General features: G+C 44.6%; 1 protein-coding gene across 1 annotated transcript in view; it reads right to left on the reverse strand.

Moving 5' to 3' along the window:
- Nucleotides 1-18981, reverse strand: part of LOC105921235 (integrin alpha-11) — a 226260-nt gene that overhangs the window by 65819 nt on the left and 141460 nt on the right. Inside the window, exons 14-18 of the mRNA XM_036130878.1 lie at nucleotides 18277-18480; nucleotides 14640-14770; nucleotides 8779-8951; nucleotides 6955-7094; nucleotides 6751-6861 (exon numbers count right to left, since the gene is read on the reverse strand). Of these exons, the coding sequence (XP_035986771.1) occupies nucleotides 6751-6861; nucleotides 6955-7094; nucleotides 8779-8951; nucleotides 14640-14770; nucleotides 18277-18480 (759 nt within the window). The remainder of the gene's footprint in view (nucleotides 1-6750; nucleotides 6862-6954; nucleotides 7095-8778; nucleotides 8952-14639; nucleotides 14771-18276; nucleotides 18481-18981) is intronic.

Raw genomic sequence — 18981 nt, forward strand, 5'->3', positions numbered from 1 at the left:
CCACCCTGGTGGTCTGTGGGGGAAATACCGTACTTGCAATTGCAGGAGCCCTCGGCCCGCACCCACAGGCTCAGAAGTCTCGTGCATCGCGGGAGTCGGTCTTGCTTTATGGCGAGAACTGCTACACGCCCCCAGTGAAAGGCATGCTTGTTGCTAGCGCAGTGGCGATATTTGTGCAGTTATCATGGCGGAACCAGCGAGAAAACAGCGAAAGCCCATGTCGGAGCAGGAAAGAAAGAGGAAAAGGGCTCTGGACAGAGAGAGGAGTCGTACACGGGTGAACATCGGGCAAGCTTTTTCCGAATGGCGAGAGCTAAAAGAAAAAGAAGGCTGCAAGGCTGACGCGGACCTCGCATCTGCTGATGCGATTGTAAGTAACACAGAGAGAGTTTCTCTCTCTCTGTGTGCATGTTCAGTGTTTCCCGCATGAATTTGCTTAGGCGAAGCGGTGAATGGGGGGGGGGGGTGGGTGACAAGTTTTGCGCAGACCGATCAGCGGAGCGGGGGGGGGGGCATATCCACGTATTTTTGCCTGTTTTTTCCCTGCCATTCACTATATGCACGCGCGAAAGCAACAACAAAGAACTGCGTGTTAACGTCAAATAAACATGCAAGCATATCGAGTTAGCTTTTTTTTTTTTTTTTGGAATGTTGGCGAGGCGGTAGCGTGAGTTTGGTGAGGCAGCCGCCTCGCCAAAATAGCGCTGTGGGAAACCCTGATGTTCATACTTTCACTGTGTTAGTCATTGTTTGTACTGCCGTTTTTCGACTTTTCATTGCGTTCGCCTGTCTCCTAAGCTCAAAACAACCGCGCCTGGCTTGACGGAGAAACCAGGAGAACAGCTGAGCATCTTTATGACAGTGCACTTTTACTTTCGCCCTCTGGTGGGAGCCTCGCTGGAAAATCAACCCCGGTTGCATAGTATACCTTTAACAGGGAGGAGAACCTCCAGCAGAACCAGGCTCAGTTTGAACAGTCATCTGCCAAAAAAAAGAAGAAATAAAAAGTATTAAATATCTAACACCCTTTTTGACTCTTCAAAGAAAACTTAATAGAATGAACGTCCTTGGAAGAAACATATGTAGAAGGACAAATGTAGCATGTAGTATTTACATAAAATGGAGCTTGTGCTGAACCAGTATATGAAATGGGCTGGTGATTTATTTCATTGTCAGAAATGGTGTTTTTGCACTAGCTGCATTTGTTGTGCCATATTAAAGCCATAATGAAAAAAATAAGTCAGATTGAATTCTGAACATTTAACCGGAGGACAACTCTAAAGAGGTTTGTGAGCAAAAGATTTTCACACTTTTAGAGACAGCCTCTCTGCAGGGTGCAATCAGTGCGAAAGCTTGCTCCCACAGGACACACCCCCAGTCTTGCAGTTTTCACCACAGCCACAAAGGATCTGCCTCTCAGCAGGGGTTCTCTGCTGCTGTAAAACCAAACCACTCCCCCACAGACAAAAGGTCAGAGCACCCCTGACCAGACTCTCGTTCAGTCTACCCCTGGCCAGAGACGACAACCACCACTTTTCTCCTGGGGCTCCCGAGGAGAGGGGGGCTGGCGAGCCACCTGGTCTCCTTCCTCAGCAACCATGAAGACTCATGGGCCCAAAAGACAGGGACCAGCACCTGGGAGAGATCCCTCTTCGCCTGAGGATAACCGGGCAAATCAGAGTTAAGTCTGCTGTCTTAACCTCAGTGTCAGGAGCAGGAGGAAAAAATCCTGCCATGCCAAAAACAGCTTTGTCAGCCTTTACAGGGAAGCGAACCCCAGACGGAGCTGGAGAGCCGACAAAGCAACCAATTTTCGTGACCGCAGAGCACAGGCCTCAATTCAATTCAATTTTATTTATATAGCGCCAATTCATGAAACATGTAATCTCGAGGCACTTTACAAAGTCAAAATCAGCCAGATTATACAGATTGGTCAAAAATGTCTTATATAAAGGAACCAGTTGATTGCTTCAAAGTCCCGACAAGCAGCATTCACTCCTGGAGAAGCGTAGAGCCACAGGGAGAGTCGTCTGCATTGTCCATGGCTTTGCAGCAATCCCTCATACTAAGCAAGCATGAAGCGACAGTGGAAAGGAAAACCACCCATTAGCGGGAAGGAAAAACCTCCAGCAGAACCGGGCTCAGTATGAACGGTCATCTGCCTCGACTGACTGGGGTTACAGAAGACAGAACAGAGACACAACAAGAGAGACAAAAAAGCACAGAAGCGCACATTGATCCGCTACTAATGAGGTCATCTCAGAGTCAGCTGTGTGAAAGCAGAGTTGCATCTAAAAGTTGCAGAACAGTAGGCCTGGAGGACTAGGGTCTGATTTAAATCTTAGTCCCTGTTTGTGCTGTGGATCTGGATATGCAGATGGATGGAACTAATCTCTGTTCAGGCTTTTTACTTTCTGAACCTGGACTGTTAGGTTAATTGGCTTCACTAAATTGTCCTCAGGTGTGAGTGTGTGCGTGAATGGTTTCTTGTCCTGTCTGTCTATGTGTTGCCCTGCGACAGACTGGCGACCTGTCCATGTCCGTCCGTCCGTCCGTCGTCTTCCGCTTATCCGGGGTCGGGTCGCGGGAGTAGCAGCTTCAGTAGGGAGGCCCAGATGTACCTCTCCCCAGCCACTTGGGCCAGCTCCTCCGGGGGAATCCCAAGGCGTTCCCAGGCCAGCCGAGAGACATAGTCCCTCCAGCGTGTCCTGGGTCTTCCCCTGGGCCTCCTCCCAGTAGGACGTGCCCGAAACACCTCACCAGGGAGGCGTCCAGGAGGCATCCTAACCAGATGCCCAAGCCACCTCAACTGGCTCCTCTCGACGTGGAGGAGCAGCGGCTCTACTCTGAGTCCTCCCCGGATGACTGAGCTCCTCACCCTATCTCTAAGGGAGAGCCCAGACACACTACGGGAAAAACTCATGTCGACCGCTTGTATCCGGGATCTCGTTCTTTCGGTCACGACCCAAAGCTCGTGACCATAGATGAGGGTAGGAACATAGATCGACTGGTAAATCGAGAGCTTCGCCTTTTGGCTCAGCTCTCTCTTCACCACAACGGATCGTTACAGCGCCCACTTCACAGCAGACGCTGCACCAATCCACCTGTCGATCTCCCGCTCCATCTTCCCCTCATTCGTGAACAAGACCCCAAGATACTTGAACTCCTCCAGTAGGGGCAGCACATCCTCCTCAACCTGGAGGAGGCACTCTACCCTTTTCCGGTTCAAGATCATGGTCTCTGATTTGGAGGCACTGATCTTCATCCCGGCCGCTTCACACTCGGCTGCGAACCGCTCTAGTGAGAGCTGTAGATCACGCCCTGATGAAGCCAATAGGACTACGTCATCCGCAAATAGCAGAGACACAATCCTTAGGCCACCAAAACGGATCCCCTCAACACCTTGGCTGCGCCTAGAAATTCTGTCCATAAAAGTTATGAACAGAATCGGTGACAAAGGGCAACCTTGGCGGAGTCCAACTCTCACCGGAAACAAGTCCAACTTCCTGCCGGCAATGCATACCAGACTCTGACGCCGGTCGTACAGAGATCTGACAGCCCTTATTAAAGGGCCCAGTACTCCATACTCCTGAAGTACCCCCTACAGGATCCCTCGGGGGACACGGTCGAATGCCTTTTCCAGATCCACGAAGCACAAGTAGACTAGTTGGGCAAACTCCCATGCCCCCTCCAGGATCCTGCTGAAGGTGTAGAGCTGATCCAGTGTTCCACGGCGAGAACGAAAACCACACTGCTCTTCCTGAATCCAAGATTCGACTATCCGACGGACCCTCCTTTACAGAACCCCAGAATAGACCTTACCAGGGAGGCTTAAGAGTACGATTCCTCTGTAATTAGAAACACACCCTCCGGTCCCCCTTTTTAAATAGGGGGACCACCACCCCAGTCTGCCAATCCAGGGGAACTGCCCCCAATGTCCATGCAATGCTGCAGAGCCGCGTTAACCAACATAGCCCCACAACATTCAGAGCCTTAATGTACTCAGGGCGAATCTCATCCATCCCCGGGGCCTAGCCACCGAGGAGCTTTTTAACAACCTCGGCAACCTCAGCACCAGAGATGGGAGAACCCGACCCAGAGTCCTCAGGCTCTGCTTCCACAACGGAAGACGTGTAGGTGGGATTAAGGAGGTCTTCGAAGTATTCCGCCCACCGACGCACGACGTCCCGAGTCGAGGTCAGCAGCACACCACCCTCCCACTAAAGACAGTGTTGGTACTGCACTGCTTCCCCCTCCTGAGATGCTGGATAGTGGACCAGAATCGCTTCGAAGCCGTGCGGAAGTCTTTCTCCATGGCCTCTCCGAACTCTTCCCACACCCGAGTTTTTGCCTCGGCGACCAGCCGAGCTGCCTGCCGCTTTGACTGCCGGTACACATCAGCTGCTTCCGGAGTCCCACAAGCCTATAAAACCTGGTAGGACTCCTTCTTCAGCTTGACGGCTTCCCTCACCGCTGGCGTGTTTGAGGGTTGCCGCTGCGACATGCACCAACAACCTTGCGGCCACAGATCCGACTAGCCGCCTCAACAATAGAGGTGTGAAACATGGTCCATTCAGACTCAATCTCCCCCTCCTCCCTCGGGACGTATTCAAAGCTCTCCTGGAGGTGGGAGTTGAAGCTCCATCTGACCTGAACTGCCGTTTGGCGCATAAGCACAAACAACAGTCAGAACCCGTACCCCCACACGAATGCGGAGGGAGGCCACCCTCTCGTTCACCGGGGTGAACCCCAACGTGCAGGCACCGAGATGAGGGGCAACAAGTATGCCCACCCCAGAGTGGAAGAATGTCCAGCCCCTCTCAAGGAGACTGGTTCCAGAGCCAGAGCCATGCGTCGAGGTGAGCCCGACTATCTCTAGTCGGAACTTCTCAACCTCTCGCACAAGCTCAGGCTCCTTCCCCACCAGAGAGGTGACATTCCACGGCTTCTGCAGCCGAGGATCAGAACGCCCAGGCCCCCGCCCTCTAACAGCAGAGGGCGGGGGCCCTCTAACAGTAGAGGTTAGCACACAGCTTCAGTCGCTTTAGCTAGAAACCACTGATCAGGCCCGAAACCTGGGTGTAGTGATGGACACAGACCTGAACCTCCAAAAGCATCTAAAGACAGTTACAAGGTCAGCTTTCTATCACCTGAGGAACATTTCCAGGATTAAAGGACTAATGTCTCAGAAGGATCTGGAAAAACTAATCCATGCATTCATCTTTATTCGAATTGATTACTGCAAAGGTGTTTTCACAGGTCTGCCTAAAAAGTGGATCAGACAGCTGCAGCTGATCCAGAACGCTGCTGCCCGTGTCCTCACTAAGACTAAGAAAGTAGAGCACATAACCCCATTTCTAAAGTCCTTAGACTGACTCCCTATATCTCAGAGAATAGACTTTACAATTCTTCTGTTAGTCTATAAATCCCTGAATGGCTTAGCACTTAAATACATCACAGACTTGTTATCAGTGTATCAACCCTCCAGACCACTAAGGTCTTCTGGCTCCAGCCTGCTCTGCATACTTAGAACCAGAACCAAACACGGAGAAGCAGCATTTAGTTCCTATGCTCCAATTATCTGGAACAAACTTCCAGAAAACTGTAAAAGTGCGGAAAGCCTGAGTTCTTTTAAATCAAGATTAAAAACACATTTGTTTAAAATTGCCTTTGACTGTTCTAGTTAAACTGTTTTACTGTTTTTAATGTTCTTTTTTTGTTTCTACATTTTATTCCTATTTGCTTTTATTCTGTTTTATTTTGCTATATTTTAATCATGTAAAGCACTTTGCATTGCTCAGTATGAGGGATTGCAGCAAAGCCATGTACAATGCAGACGACTCTCCCTGTGTCTCTACGCTTCTCCAGGAGTGAATGCTGCTTGTCGGGACTTTGCTGCAATCAACTGGTTTCCTTATATATGAACATTTTTGACCAATCTGTATAATCTGACCCAATCTGTATAATATGATTGAATTTGACTTTGTAAAGTGCCTTGAGATGACATGTTTCATGAATTGGCGCTATATAAATAAAATTGAATTGAACTGTCTCTGTACTGAATTGTGCTAGATAAATTAATTTGCCTTGCCTTGCCTTACTGCCACCCATTGCACAATGCACCCGACTCCTTTGGCCCTTCCGATAGGTGGTGAGACCATCGGAAGGGGGACCATGTCTCCTCTTCAGGCTGAGCCCGGCCGGGCTCCATGGGTAAAAGCCCGGCCACCAGGCGCTCACCAACATGCCCCACCTCCAGGCCTGGCTCAAGAGTGAGGCCCCGGTGACCCGCGTCCGGGCAAGGGAACACGGTATCCATTTATGGTATTCATCATAAGGGGCTCTAAAACGCAGAGACAAATTTCCCCTCTGTGGGACTATAAAGGGAAATCTTTTCTCTTTTTTATTTCACTCAAGTGTGTTTAAGCTTAAAGTCATTAACTGATGGCTGGACATTCCCTCCCATCTCTTCAGGATGTTCTGGCAGAAAGCAAATATTATGGTTCAATGAATTATAGCAAGTTGTACCAAAAAACATATCATAAATACAATTATAAATGGAAATGGTAAATGAAATCATCATTTGAAAATATCCATTTGTATTTGCTCAAGTTCTCTTTTACTGATATTAGGAATGGTTTGATGATCAGATTTAGGTGTGAAAAAAATTGCAGAAAATATGTAAAAGGGAAGATACATTTCACAGCACATTGCACTGGCATAGATTTCACAAATAATTTAGACATTCACCTCAGTTCTTAGGGTGATCGGCCAGTCTGGGTCTAACACGGGCCCCTTGTCCTGGTTCTGAAGTCCTGTCTCCATAACAACCAATACAGGTCGCCCATAATCTGCTATGTCCTGTTTATGTGAGTGGTTGTTTTGCTTTTAAGGATTCACACCAAGTAAAACTAATTACTTTAAATATGTTGTGTCAGAAGGGTTTGTACGGACCTGCACATAAAAGCCAAGGCGTTCGCATTTCTGATTTCCAGTGTGCAAAAAAAGAGTTCTGGGCTGCAGTCGATATGATTCATCCAGGACTGCCCGGGGGGTGAACCGCCTCTCATCAAAAACCAAACTGTACCAAACAGCTTAAGAAAAAGAAAAAGAGAATGAGAGGTTAAAATATACTAACCGTTACTAGTCACATCATATCCAGGTTTTATATATAACAGCTATAAGACTGTAGTCTCCTGAAATAGTTGCTTTATATCATTTGAAATATAGTTCAGTTAAGTCAGACTTACAGATGTCTTCAGCAATGCCACCTTTACAAGAGAAAAACAATAAAATAATGTATTGGCACTCATTAGAGCTGGACGGTATGATCTTAAATTCATATTACGGTATAAATCAAATCCCTTCACAGTAACAGTACATATCGTGGTATTGATTTAACGTTGAAAATGTTCATAAAAAGCAAAGATAATATAATTTTAGAGCATTTATTTAGCATAAAACAGTAGTCATAATGAAACCCAACACTTTATGCTGCATATTAATATTATTATCATAATGAATCCTTAAATATCACTAAAAGTAGGTACCAAAATAGTTCTGTGAGTCATATACACATTTTAATCATCTCCCCACCTGGACTTTCTTTTCAGTGGCCTGCGGCGGGGGAGCATGTGTGTGCATGTCAGCGCGTGTGTTGGTGTCTTGGGAGACTGGTGTGCGCCCTGGTGTGTCGTACCACGACTTCTCTGGATATATTCCCACAGTGGAGTGTTGCATTGTGCAGCTCAAAGGGAGCTGTTTGTCAAGCTAATAAAAGCTATTTTACAGGTTTATAGGTGAGCTGATGCACGTTCAAGAGCTTTGCTGAGTTTTCTACGTTCCTCTCAAACACACATGTCCATTACCCTGAAATGCGCTGGCGAGAACCCTGTGTTTATACCCGCTGTACTCCACTTTTTAGAAAGGGACCATATCTTTACGCAAGTACATTGTGATGGCTCGTTATGTCACTCCATCACTTGTTCTTTTGTGTTCTCTGTGATTGCAACCCTGTTTAGGCAGGTGTGATGACATAGGCCAGTAGAGCGCAAATCTCTACCATAGGCCCAATTCATATTGTTTCTACCATCTATCCCATATACCATGCAGCCCTAGCACTCAAACACCAAACATAAATCAATATAAAGCCTACACTGTAAAAACGGATCTAAAAATAAGTAAAATGTTTTTAAACTTAGTGTATTTATCCTTGATCTGAGCAGGTAAATAAGACTATCTGCCAATGGAATGAGTATTTTTACCCCTAAAATAAGATAATTAGACATACTGCACTTGAAATAAGACGATGGAGATGAATTGTTCCTATTTTAAGTGCAAAAATCTTATTCCATTGGCAAATCATCTTATTTATCTGCTCAAATCAAGGACAAATACACTGATTTTAAGAACATTTTACTTATTTCTAGTTCCGTTTTTGCAGTGTACTGTAAACATTGCTCGTTTGTTATGTTGCTCCTGGATCTGCCCCCCAAAAAAGGACCCCAGAGGTCTGGTACATTTTGCTGTTTTATAATACTCATTTGGCTAAACCACACTTATTCAACCTTTTCCACAAAGCCCCTTAGTGTATGTAAACATCTGATTACTACTAGGAATTGAAAATGGTTTGCAATGAAGAATGGTTTCACAATGGTGTGTCTGTCCGTCTCACACTTGAAGATTGGAACATTTAACAATAACACTTTAGCCAGGAAATTGACCTGTAAAGTACAGCAGAATCAATAAGTCAACAGTAAATTTGCAGGCATCACTCACCAACTTCCTTTCTGTTATCTTTCTTGGTTTTTATCCTGCTGTATACCCTCAGACAGATTGCAACTGACATGCAAGTGACCTCCTTCCCGCCTCGCTGACAGTTCTTGTTAAAGATGTTGATCTTCTCCGGTTCAAAAGTCATCTTAGCTTCAATCCGCACAACATCACGTGACCTAGACAGATGGAGTGCTGCGCTACTTAATCAAAAAGTAACTAAAGGAATAAATTACAGTCATAAAAATATCTTTAACAAGAATGCTGAAGGTGAGAAAAGCATCACCACAGGTTAGCAGAAGTTGTTTTTATATGCAATATCCATCCATCCATCCATTGTCTTCCCCTTATCAGAGGTCGGATCGCGGGGGTAGCAGCTTCTGCAGGGAGGCCCAGACGTACCTCTCCCCAGCCACTTGGGCCAGCTCCTCCGGGGGAATCCCAAGGCATTCTCAGCTCTCTCATCACCACAACGGATCGGTACAGCATCCGCTTCACAGCAGACACCGCACCAATCCGCCTGTCGATCTCCCGCTCCATCTTCCCCTTATTCGTGAACAAGACCCCAAGATACTTGAACTCCTCCAATAGGGGTAGCATATCCTCCCCAACCCAGAGGAGGCACTCTACCCTTTCTGGTTCAAGACCATGGTCTCGGATTTGGAGGCACTGATTCTCATCCCGACCGCTTTGCACTCGCTGTGAACCGCTCTAGTGAGAGCTGTAGATCACGCCCTGATGACGCCAATAGGACCACGTCATCCGCGAATAGCAGAGACGCAATCCTAAGGCCACCAAAACGGATCCCCTCAACACCTTGGCTGCGCCTAGAAATTCTGTCCATAAAAGTTATGAACAGAATCGGTGACAAAGGGCAACCTTGGCGGAGTCCAACTCTCACCGGAAACGAGTCCGACTTACTGCCGGCAATGCGGACCAGACTCTGACACCGGTCGTACAGAGACCTGACAACCCTTATTGAAGGGTCCGGTACTCCATACTCCCGGAGTACCCCCCACAGGATCCCTCGGGGGACACGGTCGAATGCCTTCTCCAGATCCACAAAGCACATGTAGACTGGTTGGGCAAACTCACATGCCCCCTCCAGAATCCTGCTGAGGGTGTAGAGCTGGTCCAGTGTTCCACAGCCAGGACGAAAACCACACTGCTCTTCCTGAATCCGAGATTCGACTATCCGACGGGCCCTCCTTTCTAGAACCCCTGAATAGACCTTACCAGGAAGGCTTAAGAGTGTGATTCCTCTATAGTTGGAAAACACCCTCCGGTCCCCCTTTTTAAATAGAATCAACTGGTTTCCTTATATAGGAAATTTTTGACCAATCTGTATAATATGATTGAATTTGACTTTGTAAAGTGCCTTGAGATGACATGTTTCATGAATTGGTGCTATATAAATAAAATTGAATTGAATTGAACATTCCTCACTGCACTGAACTGCATACACCACTCCGCTCATCTTAGGTTTGGGAGTTTTGTCCTTGGGATGCACCAGCCTCTGTCTGAGGGTCCTGTTTGGTTTGAAATGTACTGGGATTTTGTGTTTGGAGAAAATCCTCTTGAGTTTTTCAGAGAAAGCTTTCTGGATACGAAGTGAAACGTCTTCAAACTTCGGAAAAAAGTCCTTTTTTTTTTTCTTTTTTTTTATCTTTTTTGGAATGACCATGACCTGGATGACTTCACCAGCATATTCTATATATGCTTACCCTTAGCAGAAGTTGCAGGTAGGATTTGATGTCACCTGTTCTGGCCCCTGGCAGGCATTTTACTATGGTCCCTGTTGTCTCTAATGCCACATTTCTGACTATGGAACTGCCAATTACTGGAGTCGGCTTCTCAGCAGGTGTGTTGCTGAGTGGATAAAAAAAATCTTATTAGAAACGCTGACGGGTTGGTGGTGACCCAGGTGCTGGGATCTAGAGCTATGCTTCCTGTGTATTGTCACCCAACCAGCCTGAAAACCAGGTTGCTCGGGCACTGCTGAGAGACCCCTACGTGAAGCTAATCTCTGTGGATCTGCGCTAGCTAAGGGTTACAGAGATGGACCCTTCACTATAATCACTAAAGGAGATAGAGGAATAACTGTACATCAGACAGAGGGTGCAGGAGAGAGGGATAGACTTAGAGATGGAGAAGCTAAGGGAAGGATAGATGTATAAGTCATAGTAGGGCTAAAGCTAAAGCTAGACTAGGCTAGCAACATGTTACCACGCCAAGAAAAAGTAAACCATGTGAAACATGAGGAGTTCCCAAACATGAAGTGCAGCAACAGAGAATGTGTTTTAAACGTGCTTAAGTGTTAGAAGCAGAGAGATGTCACAGCAAAGAGATTTAAGATAAAATCGAGAGAGTCTGGAACACAAAGCCACAATCCACACCACACAACACAGGAAGTGCCTTACCGCAATCTCAGTATCTTTATAGTCAGGGTAGCCAGCTATTCTACTGAGGGGCAAAATCCCCTGTATATACTGCTCCTGTTCTTACCTTTTCCCCCTGAATAATGTATTTTCTGTTATAGACTGTAGTTGCTGTCTGCTTACTGTTTCTTGTCTGCCTGCTTCTTTACATGATCGTTGGAATCTAAAGGGAAATTCTTTGGTTGTACCCTCAAAGTTGGCGAAATAAAGTTCCTTCTGGTTCTAATTCATTCTGAATATAGCCCTCTATAGAAACATGAAAGAAGGAGTGTAATGCCAGTTCAAACGTGACGAGACTGCATTAATTCGGGACGTGACGGACCGCATTACCCATGATGCAATGTGGTCAAAATGGCCACCAACTCCCATCATGCAACGCGGCCCAAAATGGCCGCCGCCCTAACAACGGAGCGGAGAGATAACGTTGCTAGGCAAAAGTTGATAAAACTCAGCCACGCAGGACAATCTGCCTTCTTCCCTGGCGCCCTGCCAACCCGAGAAGACACACAGCTGTTTCACTCCGTTGGGGCAATCCCACGCCACGTGCTCGAGTTTCTCGCTGGACCGAGATTTCTCGGAGCAACGTTATTCCCTGTTTGCTTAGCAGGAGGTCGACTCAAAAAGGTACTTTTAATTCCCTCTGATCAAATACTGGAAGCCGCCTTATCTCCCAGTGATCGAAAGAGGACTACGCTTTGCTGGGCCGAGCAAACGCGACTGTGAACCCGGAGGAAGAAACGAAGGAGCTTCTTCCCCGTCCTGCTGCAGCCTGCGGACAACTGCGTTCGTCAAGACGCGTCCAGAAAGCCACCTTACTCGGAGCGCTCCGGACCAGCCCCGAGGCACCTCAAAGTAACGGGGTTCTCCCCTTTTATTTCTGTCTCACCAACAGGGTGTTTAGAAGTGCCTGGGCAGACGTTAGAACTTTGTAGGCGCAGGTTAATGCTTTTATTCCACAACGAAGTTGGAATTATTTTGCTGAATGCTTTTCTTTGTATGTGCATGCATTTTACAATTGATTTTGCTGTGTTGATCTGTAGTTTATCAATAACCCCGCCGTGGGTCACTGCTTCAGTTCTTTTCCATCTTCTTCCCTGCTTTCCCCCCTCTCTCTTCTCGCTTCTTCTTATCAGTGCAGTCTTTGTCCGAGCTCAATTCGCGGTCTTTGCTTAAACTCCCAGTTAGCCGCGCCCTCTCGAAGCGAGGCATTATCCCATCAGCGTAAGCGTGGTTACGTCATTAGGACCTCCCCTCACGCATCACGTAAATTGGTAGACCATACGTCATCGTAGCAGCCATCTTGGGAGGGTGACGTGTATCTGAACTGTAGGGAGCTTAGCTGAACTAGCTTTTGTAAGACATCAAAGCATCCAGTGAGATTCCCGAAGCTGTTCTGTCTGTCAATGCTGATACGTCAAATGCCGGTGTTTTGAGGGCGGTGTTAAACAACTGTGAGTTGAGTTAAGATCTGCTAACCGCTCATTTTAATCCATTGTTTATTTTTGTTTTGTTCTTTTATTTCCACATATATATTTTGCATGTTTTAGTTTTAGTAGTGAGTAAGAATTCCAAAGTTGTTGAATCAGAGAATTACTGTAACAGGGAATTGCTTTTGGTTCAATAAAACCAACGACTGCGGAATAGACATTGTTTTGTGTTCAATCTAATTCACAGTTGCGTGGCTATTCAGAATTCAGAGCTAACCTCCTTTGGAGTTAACATCTGATATTAATACAGAGACATATCATTGGATGGTGATAAGGAATAAGGATTTAAACTCTAATTGCAGTTACATTGGGGTTCTCACAGCTGCCGGATAAACCTCGTCGGTTAAAAGTCCGACCAGATCATTTATTCCAGCATAAATGAGTTCATAACAGCAAATTAACTAATGCATTAGTGGTATAAATACTTACAAGCTTATAGCTAACATCACCACCATTTGAACTATATTTTGTTATAGCGGAATTTTGAGTTGAATGATTTATTATTTAAATTATAATACCAAATTATAATTAATAATAATAATAAGCATATTCAACCAGCTTCTGGCATAACAGGAGATACAAATTAATAGATGAAAACAGTTTTGAACGGATTTTCTCCAAATTTTTGGTTAAAGGAGCTATTTTCCACCTTTAGTACTTCAGCTTCATTCACTTTCTTTTGTGTAGTTGTAGAAATAAACTGGCTGCAACAACATGCATGTGCTGATCATCTGGATTATCTTTAACATGTAAAATTATTTTAAAGTTTACTTGACAGGTAAAACTTGAGGGTTTACATTTGACAGCACAAAATTACAAAACATTTGTCAAATCAATATCATGCAAATCTAGGTGGAATCTGACAGAAAATGGTTCTTTCTCTATCTTCTCTTTTATTTAGCTGCTCACCATTACTCTGACTACAAATGGATCATTCTTCTTAAATAGTTTGTATATGAGCAACTATTTTCTTCAGCCTCAAAATAATGTTTGATAGAGGTTTTGATTATGGGTCAAAGCTGCTACTTGATTCCAGATGAAATAACATGACTGCTTCAAGCTGAGGGGAACAGACATATGTATCAGCCCACAGCTTGTCAATAGTCATGGTACTTTTTGCTGTAGCTTCACTATCAGCTCATTCTCATTCTCAGTCAAAAGTCAGACTACAGCTAATTCTAACTAAATTCATGCTGATCTGCTTCCACCTGTGCCTGCATACAAATATCTGGTGCTTTTTCTCTGACCCGACACACATACATGTGCTGCTATTGGTAATTAGAGGTCCTCAGCTTAACTTTTTGATGGCCCTGGACTGGATGTTCAATCTGGACTTCTCTAAAATAGATGGATTGCAACTCCACCCATGTCTATATATTATTTTAAATATTTTCATTGTTTTAGTATTTCAGAGTTGTGATGGTTTTGTACCAGAATCCTTTGACATAGCTAAACTTGCTCACCAGCTAAACCTGTCTTAGCTCTAGTATCAGATGTGTAGGAAGGCATTATTTACATGAGACAGTGTGTCCCCAAATGTCATTCAAACCCAATATCTGGTATGCAATAGTATGATCTAGTTGTTAGAGAGAATGTGTGATGAAGCTGTAAAGTTAATGCTATCTATCTATCTATCTATCTATCTATCTATCTATCTATCTATCTATCCCACCATCTCAAACCTGTTTGGGACATCTCACTATTGTTGAAGTAATTCGGCTGTAGATATGGAGGAGGGTGATGTTCAGGACTCTATAGATCTTTTTTGCATTATTGATTTATTTGAAAACCAGTTCAATAAGGCATTGTTATATAGATTATTTTTTGCTATTCCTGTGCAATTAATTTATTTTTGTGCACATCATCGTGATTCTATCAAAGCCATTCAGTTGTTTTTTTTTATCATTATAGTAACACTGTGAACAACATTCTCTAATCTTACCAGATAATGATGGCAGCTCCTTGTGCTCCCACAGCTAAATCAACAAGCCCATCTCCATTGACGTCAAGAACTCCATGAAGACTTTGGCCAAAATACTGTAGGCCTGCAGAAAAACCAGCTCCAGGCAGACGCTGGTAGAGCAGAATGAAGATCAGTAGCTATCACTACCTTGTATATTGCAATGTATTATATTATACACTGTCATACATTAATATCACTAACATGTAACATGATTGACACAGAGCTCTTATGTTTGATAGGAAATATAACATTCTGATCCTCATGTCAGTGATAATTAGCCAGGAGCCCCCCAAAGTTATGCCCAAAGGAAAGCCACCACATGCCATGCAACAAGCCCATCAACACGGAAAGTACCAAAAAGACAATCAATAGAGACAGGACCTGATTGGCAGACCATAACACACCCTAACTCACAAGTCAACCAAAAAGCTTCCATAAAGTAAAAAGTTACAAATGACCAAAAACAAACAAAAACGAACAATTTCATTGGGTTACTTTTTCTTTTTTCTTCACACTTTAACCACTTTATGGTCAGTGTTCTTCCATTACACTCATTTCTAATTATATCAGTTTTGTTCATTCCTGATTAAAATACATCTGCATCTTGGACACTTACAGTTCCGCCTTATGTGTTTTCATTAGCACAACTGTCTGGAAATCATACATCTTAGTAGACATCACTCTACAGAGGATACTTTCTTGTTGGCACTTCACATGGCTCTGACTCATCTACAGCATCACAACACCTATGTTAGGATGCTATTTGTGGACTTTAGCCCAGCCTTCAACACCGTGCTCCCACACATGCTGGCCTGAAGCTGCACAAACTGCGATTATCTGCAACGCACTGTTCCTGAACCAATGACTGCCTAACTAGCTGGACCCAGGTGGCGAGGGTAGAGAAACACACATCTGCCCCACTGATACTTAACACTGGAACACAAGAGGGTTGTGTTCTTAGCCCTCCTCTCTTCACTCTGTTCACACACAACTTCCCTGCTATCCACCCCACAAACATAGCTGTGAAGTTTGCGGACAACAACACTGTGGTGGGTCTCATATCCAATAATGATGACACCCACAACACAGAGGAGGTCCACAATCTGGCACAGTGGTGCTCCAGGAACAACCTCATCTTGAACACCAACAAGACCAAAGAGGTCATTGTGGACTACAGAAGGTCCAGGAAGACTGAACACTCTCTTCTCTGTATACATGGTGAGGTAGTGGAGCATGTAGACAGCATAATCTTCCTGGACATTCCCATTTCCTCTGACTTTTTCTGGACTGTGACTGTGACTTCTCCCACCTAGTGACGAAGGCCCAACAACAGCTCTTCTTTCTCAGGAAACTGAAACAGACTGGAATTTCCCTTTACTGAAATCTTTATAGAGTCACAATTGAAAGCACTCTATGTCTGTGCATGACATTAGTGTATGGGAGCTGCACGGCACAGGAGAGGAAGGATTTAGCACGGGTTGTGAGGTCAGCACAGGGAATTGTGGGATAACATCTACAAGATCTAGACGAGGTTTATGCTGCATGGGTAATGAATAGGGCCAGACATATTATCACAAATCCTACCCACCTGGGCAATGCACTGTTTGTCCCTCTTCCATCAGGTAAACGATTCTGGAACATTAAATCAAAAACTAACAGACTTAAAAAAGTTTCTTTCCCAAAGCTGTGAGAGCTATCACCCCCTGCTGAGAATGAAATAAACCACCAGTCCATTTCATAGTCTGTTACACGTTACAAACATACTACTGATTCCACTTGTTCGTGATCCGATGAGAATCATCATACTGTCTCTCACATGCTAATGTCTGTTTGCACACTTTCGTTTCTCAGAGAATGTCTATTGCGCAGAATTTTGCTTTGTACATGAGTGACTCAATTGATGGAGTATTCGTGTGATGGATTCATGCAACTGCACAGTAATCTACACTCACCGGCCACTTTATTAGGTACCCCATGCTAGTAACGGGTTGGACCCCCTTTTGCCTTCAGAACTGCCTCAATTCTTCGTGGCATAGATTCAACAAGGTGCTGGAAGCATTCCTCAGGGAGTTTGGTCCATATTGACATGATGGCATCACACAGTTGCCGCAGATTTGTCGGCTGCACATCCATGACGCGAATATCCCGTTCCACCACATCCCAAAGATGCTCTATTGGATTGAGATCTGGTGACTGTGGAGGCCATTTGAGTACAGCGAACTCATTGTCATGTTCAAGAAACCAGTCTGAGATGATTCCAGCTTTATGACATGCCGCATTATCCTGCTGAAAGTAGCCATCATGGGTTGGGTACATTGTGGTCATAAAGGGATGGACATGGTCAGCAACAATACTCAGGTAGGCTGTGGCGTTGCAACGATGCTCAATTGGTACCAAGGGGCCCAAAGAGTGCCAAGAAAATATTCCCCACACCATGACACCACCACCACCAGCCTGAACCGTTGATACAAGGCAAGATGGATCCATGCTTTCATGTTGTAGACGCCAAATTCTGACCCTACCATCCGACTTCTATTGTTCAATTTCGATGAGCTTGTGCAAATTGTAGCCTCAGTTTCCTGTTCTTAGCTGAAAGGAGTGGCACCCGATGTGGTCTTCAGCTGCTGTAGCCCATCTGCCTCAAAGTTCGACGTACTGTGCGTTCAGAGATGCTCTTCTGCCCACCTTGGTTGTAACGGGTGGTTATTTGAGTCACTGTTGCCCTTCTATCAGCTCGAACCAGTCTGGCCATTCTCCTCTGACCTCTGGCATCAACAAGGCATTTCCGCCCACAGAACTGCCGCTCACTGGATGTTTTTTCTTTTTCGGACCATTCTCTGTAAACCCTAGAGATGGTTGTGCGTGAAAATCCCAGTAGATTTAGCAGTTTCTGAAATACTCAGACCAGACCTTCTGGCACCAACAATCATGCCACGTTCAAAGTCACTCAAATCACCTTTCTTCCCCATACTGATGCTCGGTTTGAACTGCAGGAGATTCTCTTGACCATGTCTACATGCCTAAATGCACTGAGTTGCCGCCATGTGATTGGCTGCTTAGAAATTAAGTGTTAACGAGCAGTTGGACAGGTGTACCGGTGAGTGTATATTGCCTGCCAAAAGGACTACTATGTGACTTTTGGACTTGAATATTAGTCTTGTTAGATGCTAAGGACTATTTGCATCCCTTAAGCTTCACAGAAAGTGTTGTTGGTCAGTCCAATCATCTAATTTCAGGAGGGGAAAAAAGACTTGTGTAATCTGTGCATTCTCTCTGTCTCTTCAAAAATGTAAAATATTCTTGATTGTTGACATTTATATTATAAACCTTCTCTTTTATTCATGCAGTTATTGCTCAAGTCACATATTGGGGTTTTTTTATATTGCTTTTTTGCACCCAGGTATGTAAACTCATCTACTAACTTAATGTTTTGCCTTTGTTCCTGTCATTCACACACAATATTCTCTCTTGTTTTCAGAACATGTCACTATAAACTTTCTTATGCCTTCTTCCTACAGATCACATTGTCATCAATAATTCACGAGGACTCATGTCTGTTTTTGCTGAAACATTATAAGCAATCAGCATGTTTGGGAGTTTTTCCAAAGCTAATTACCTGTTTGTATTGTAGTGCTATCATCTTGTCCTGGCTATGAAAAATGTATATTGCCCCCTGATGGTCATCCTCTAGAGGAGCTCCCACCACAAGCTCCTTAAATCCATCTCCATTCATGTCAGCTATTTGTGCCAGCGCCGAACCCAGACGAGAGTTTTGAGAATGGTGAGACACTTCAAGTATTCCTTGAAATATGAAGAATGCCTAGGGACATACAAGTTTGTTAGCTGAAAAACACTTGCATTACATGCATCACAAGGAAATTCTATACACAAGTAAATTTGAGCAGCAAACTGTGCTATTGTTGTTTGTAATGTTGTAGTAATAGTCACAAAGTCATTTGCTTTTGCTGTTTTGTATAAAAAGCTCTGTTTCCTCATAACCTAATAAACATCTTTGAGTCATGTCTTTCACAAATATGCGAACATATAATCATTAACAGTGGAAGTTAAAGGTAGAGTGGACGATTTGTCTGGAAATGTAGGTAAGAAATGCTCAAATCACTTTTTGAATAACTGTGCATGCGCAAGATCATCCTGCTCAAAAGAGTCTCCCAAATACACTCTGGTCTTATTTCTTTCCACTGAGGCCTTCCTCTTCTTCTCATGACCTTAAGACAGTTTGTTTCTTGCAACTCTCAGCCATTTTCAAAGTATACGGTGAGAGCGGTGGAGCTACAATGAATGTCTGAAACCGTAGCTCACT

This window comes from Fundulus heteroclitus, unplaced genomic scaffold (genome assembly GCF_011125445.2).
Source record: "Fundulus heteroclitus isolate FHET01 unplaced genomic scaffold, MU-UCD_Fhet_4.1 scaffold_39, whole genome shotgun sequence".
NCBI classification, from domain to species: Eukaryota; Metazoa; Chordata; class Actinopteri; order Cyprinodontiformes; family Fundulidae; genus Fundulus; species Fundulus heteroclitus.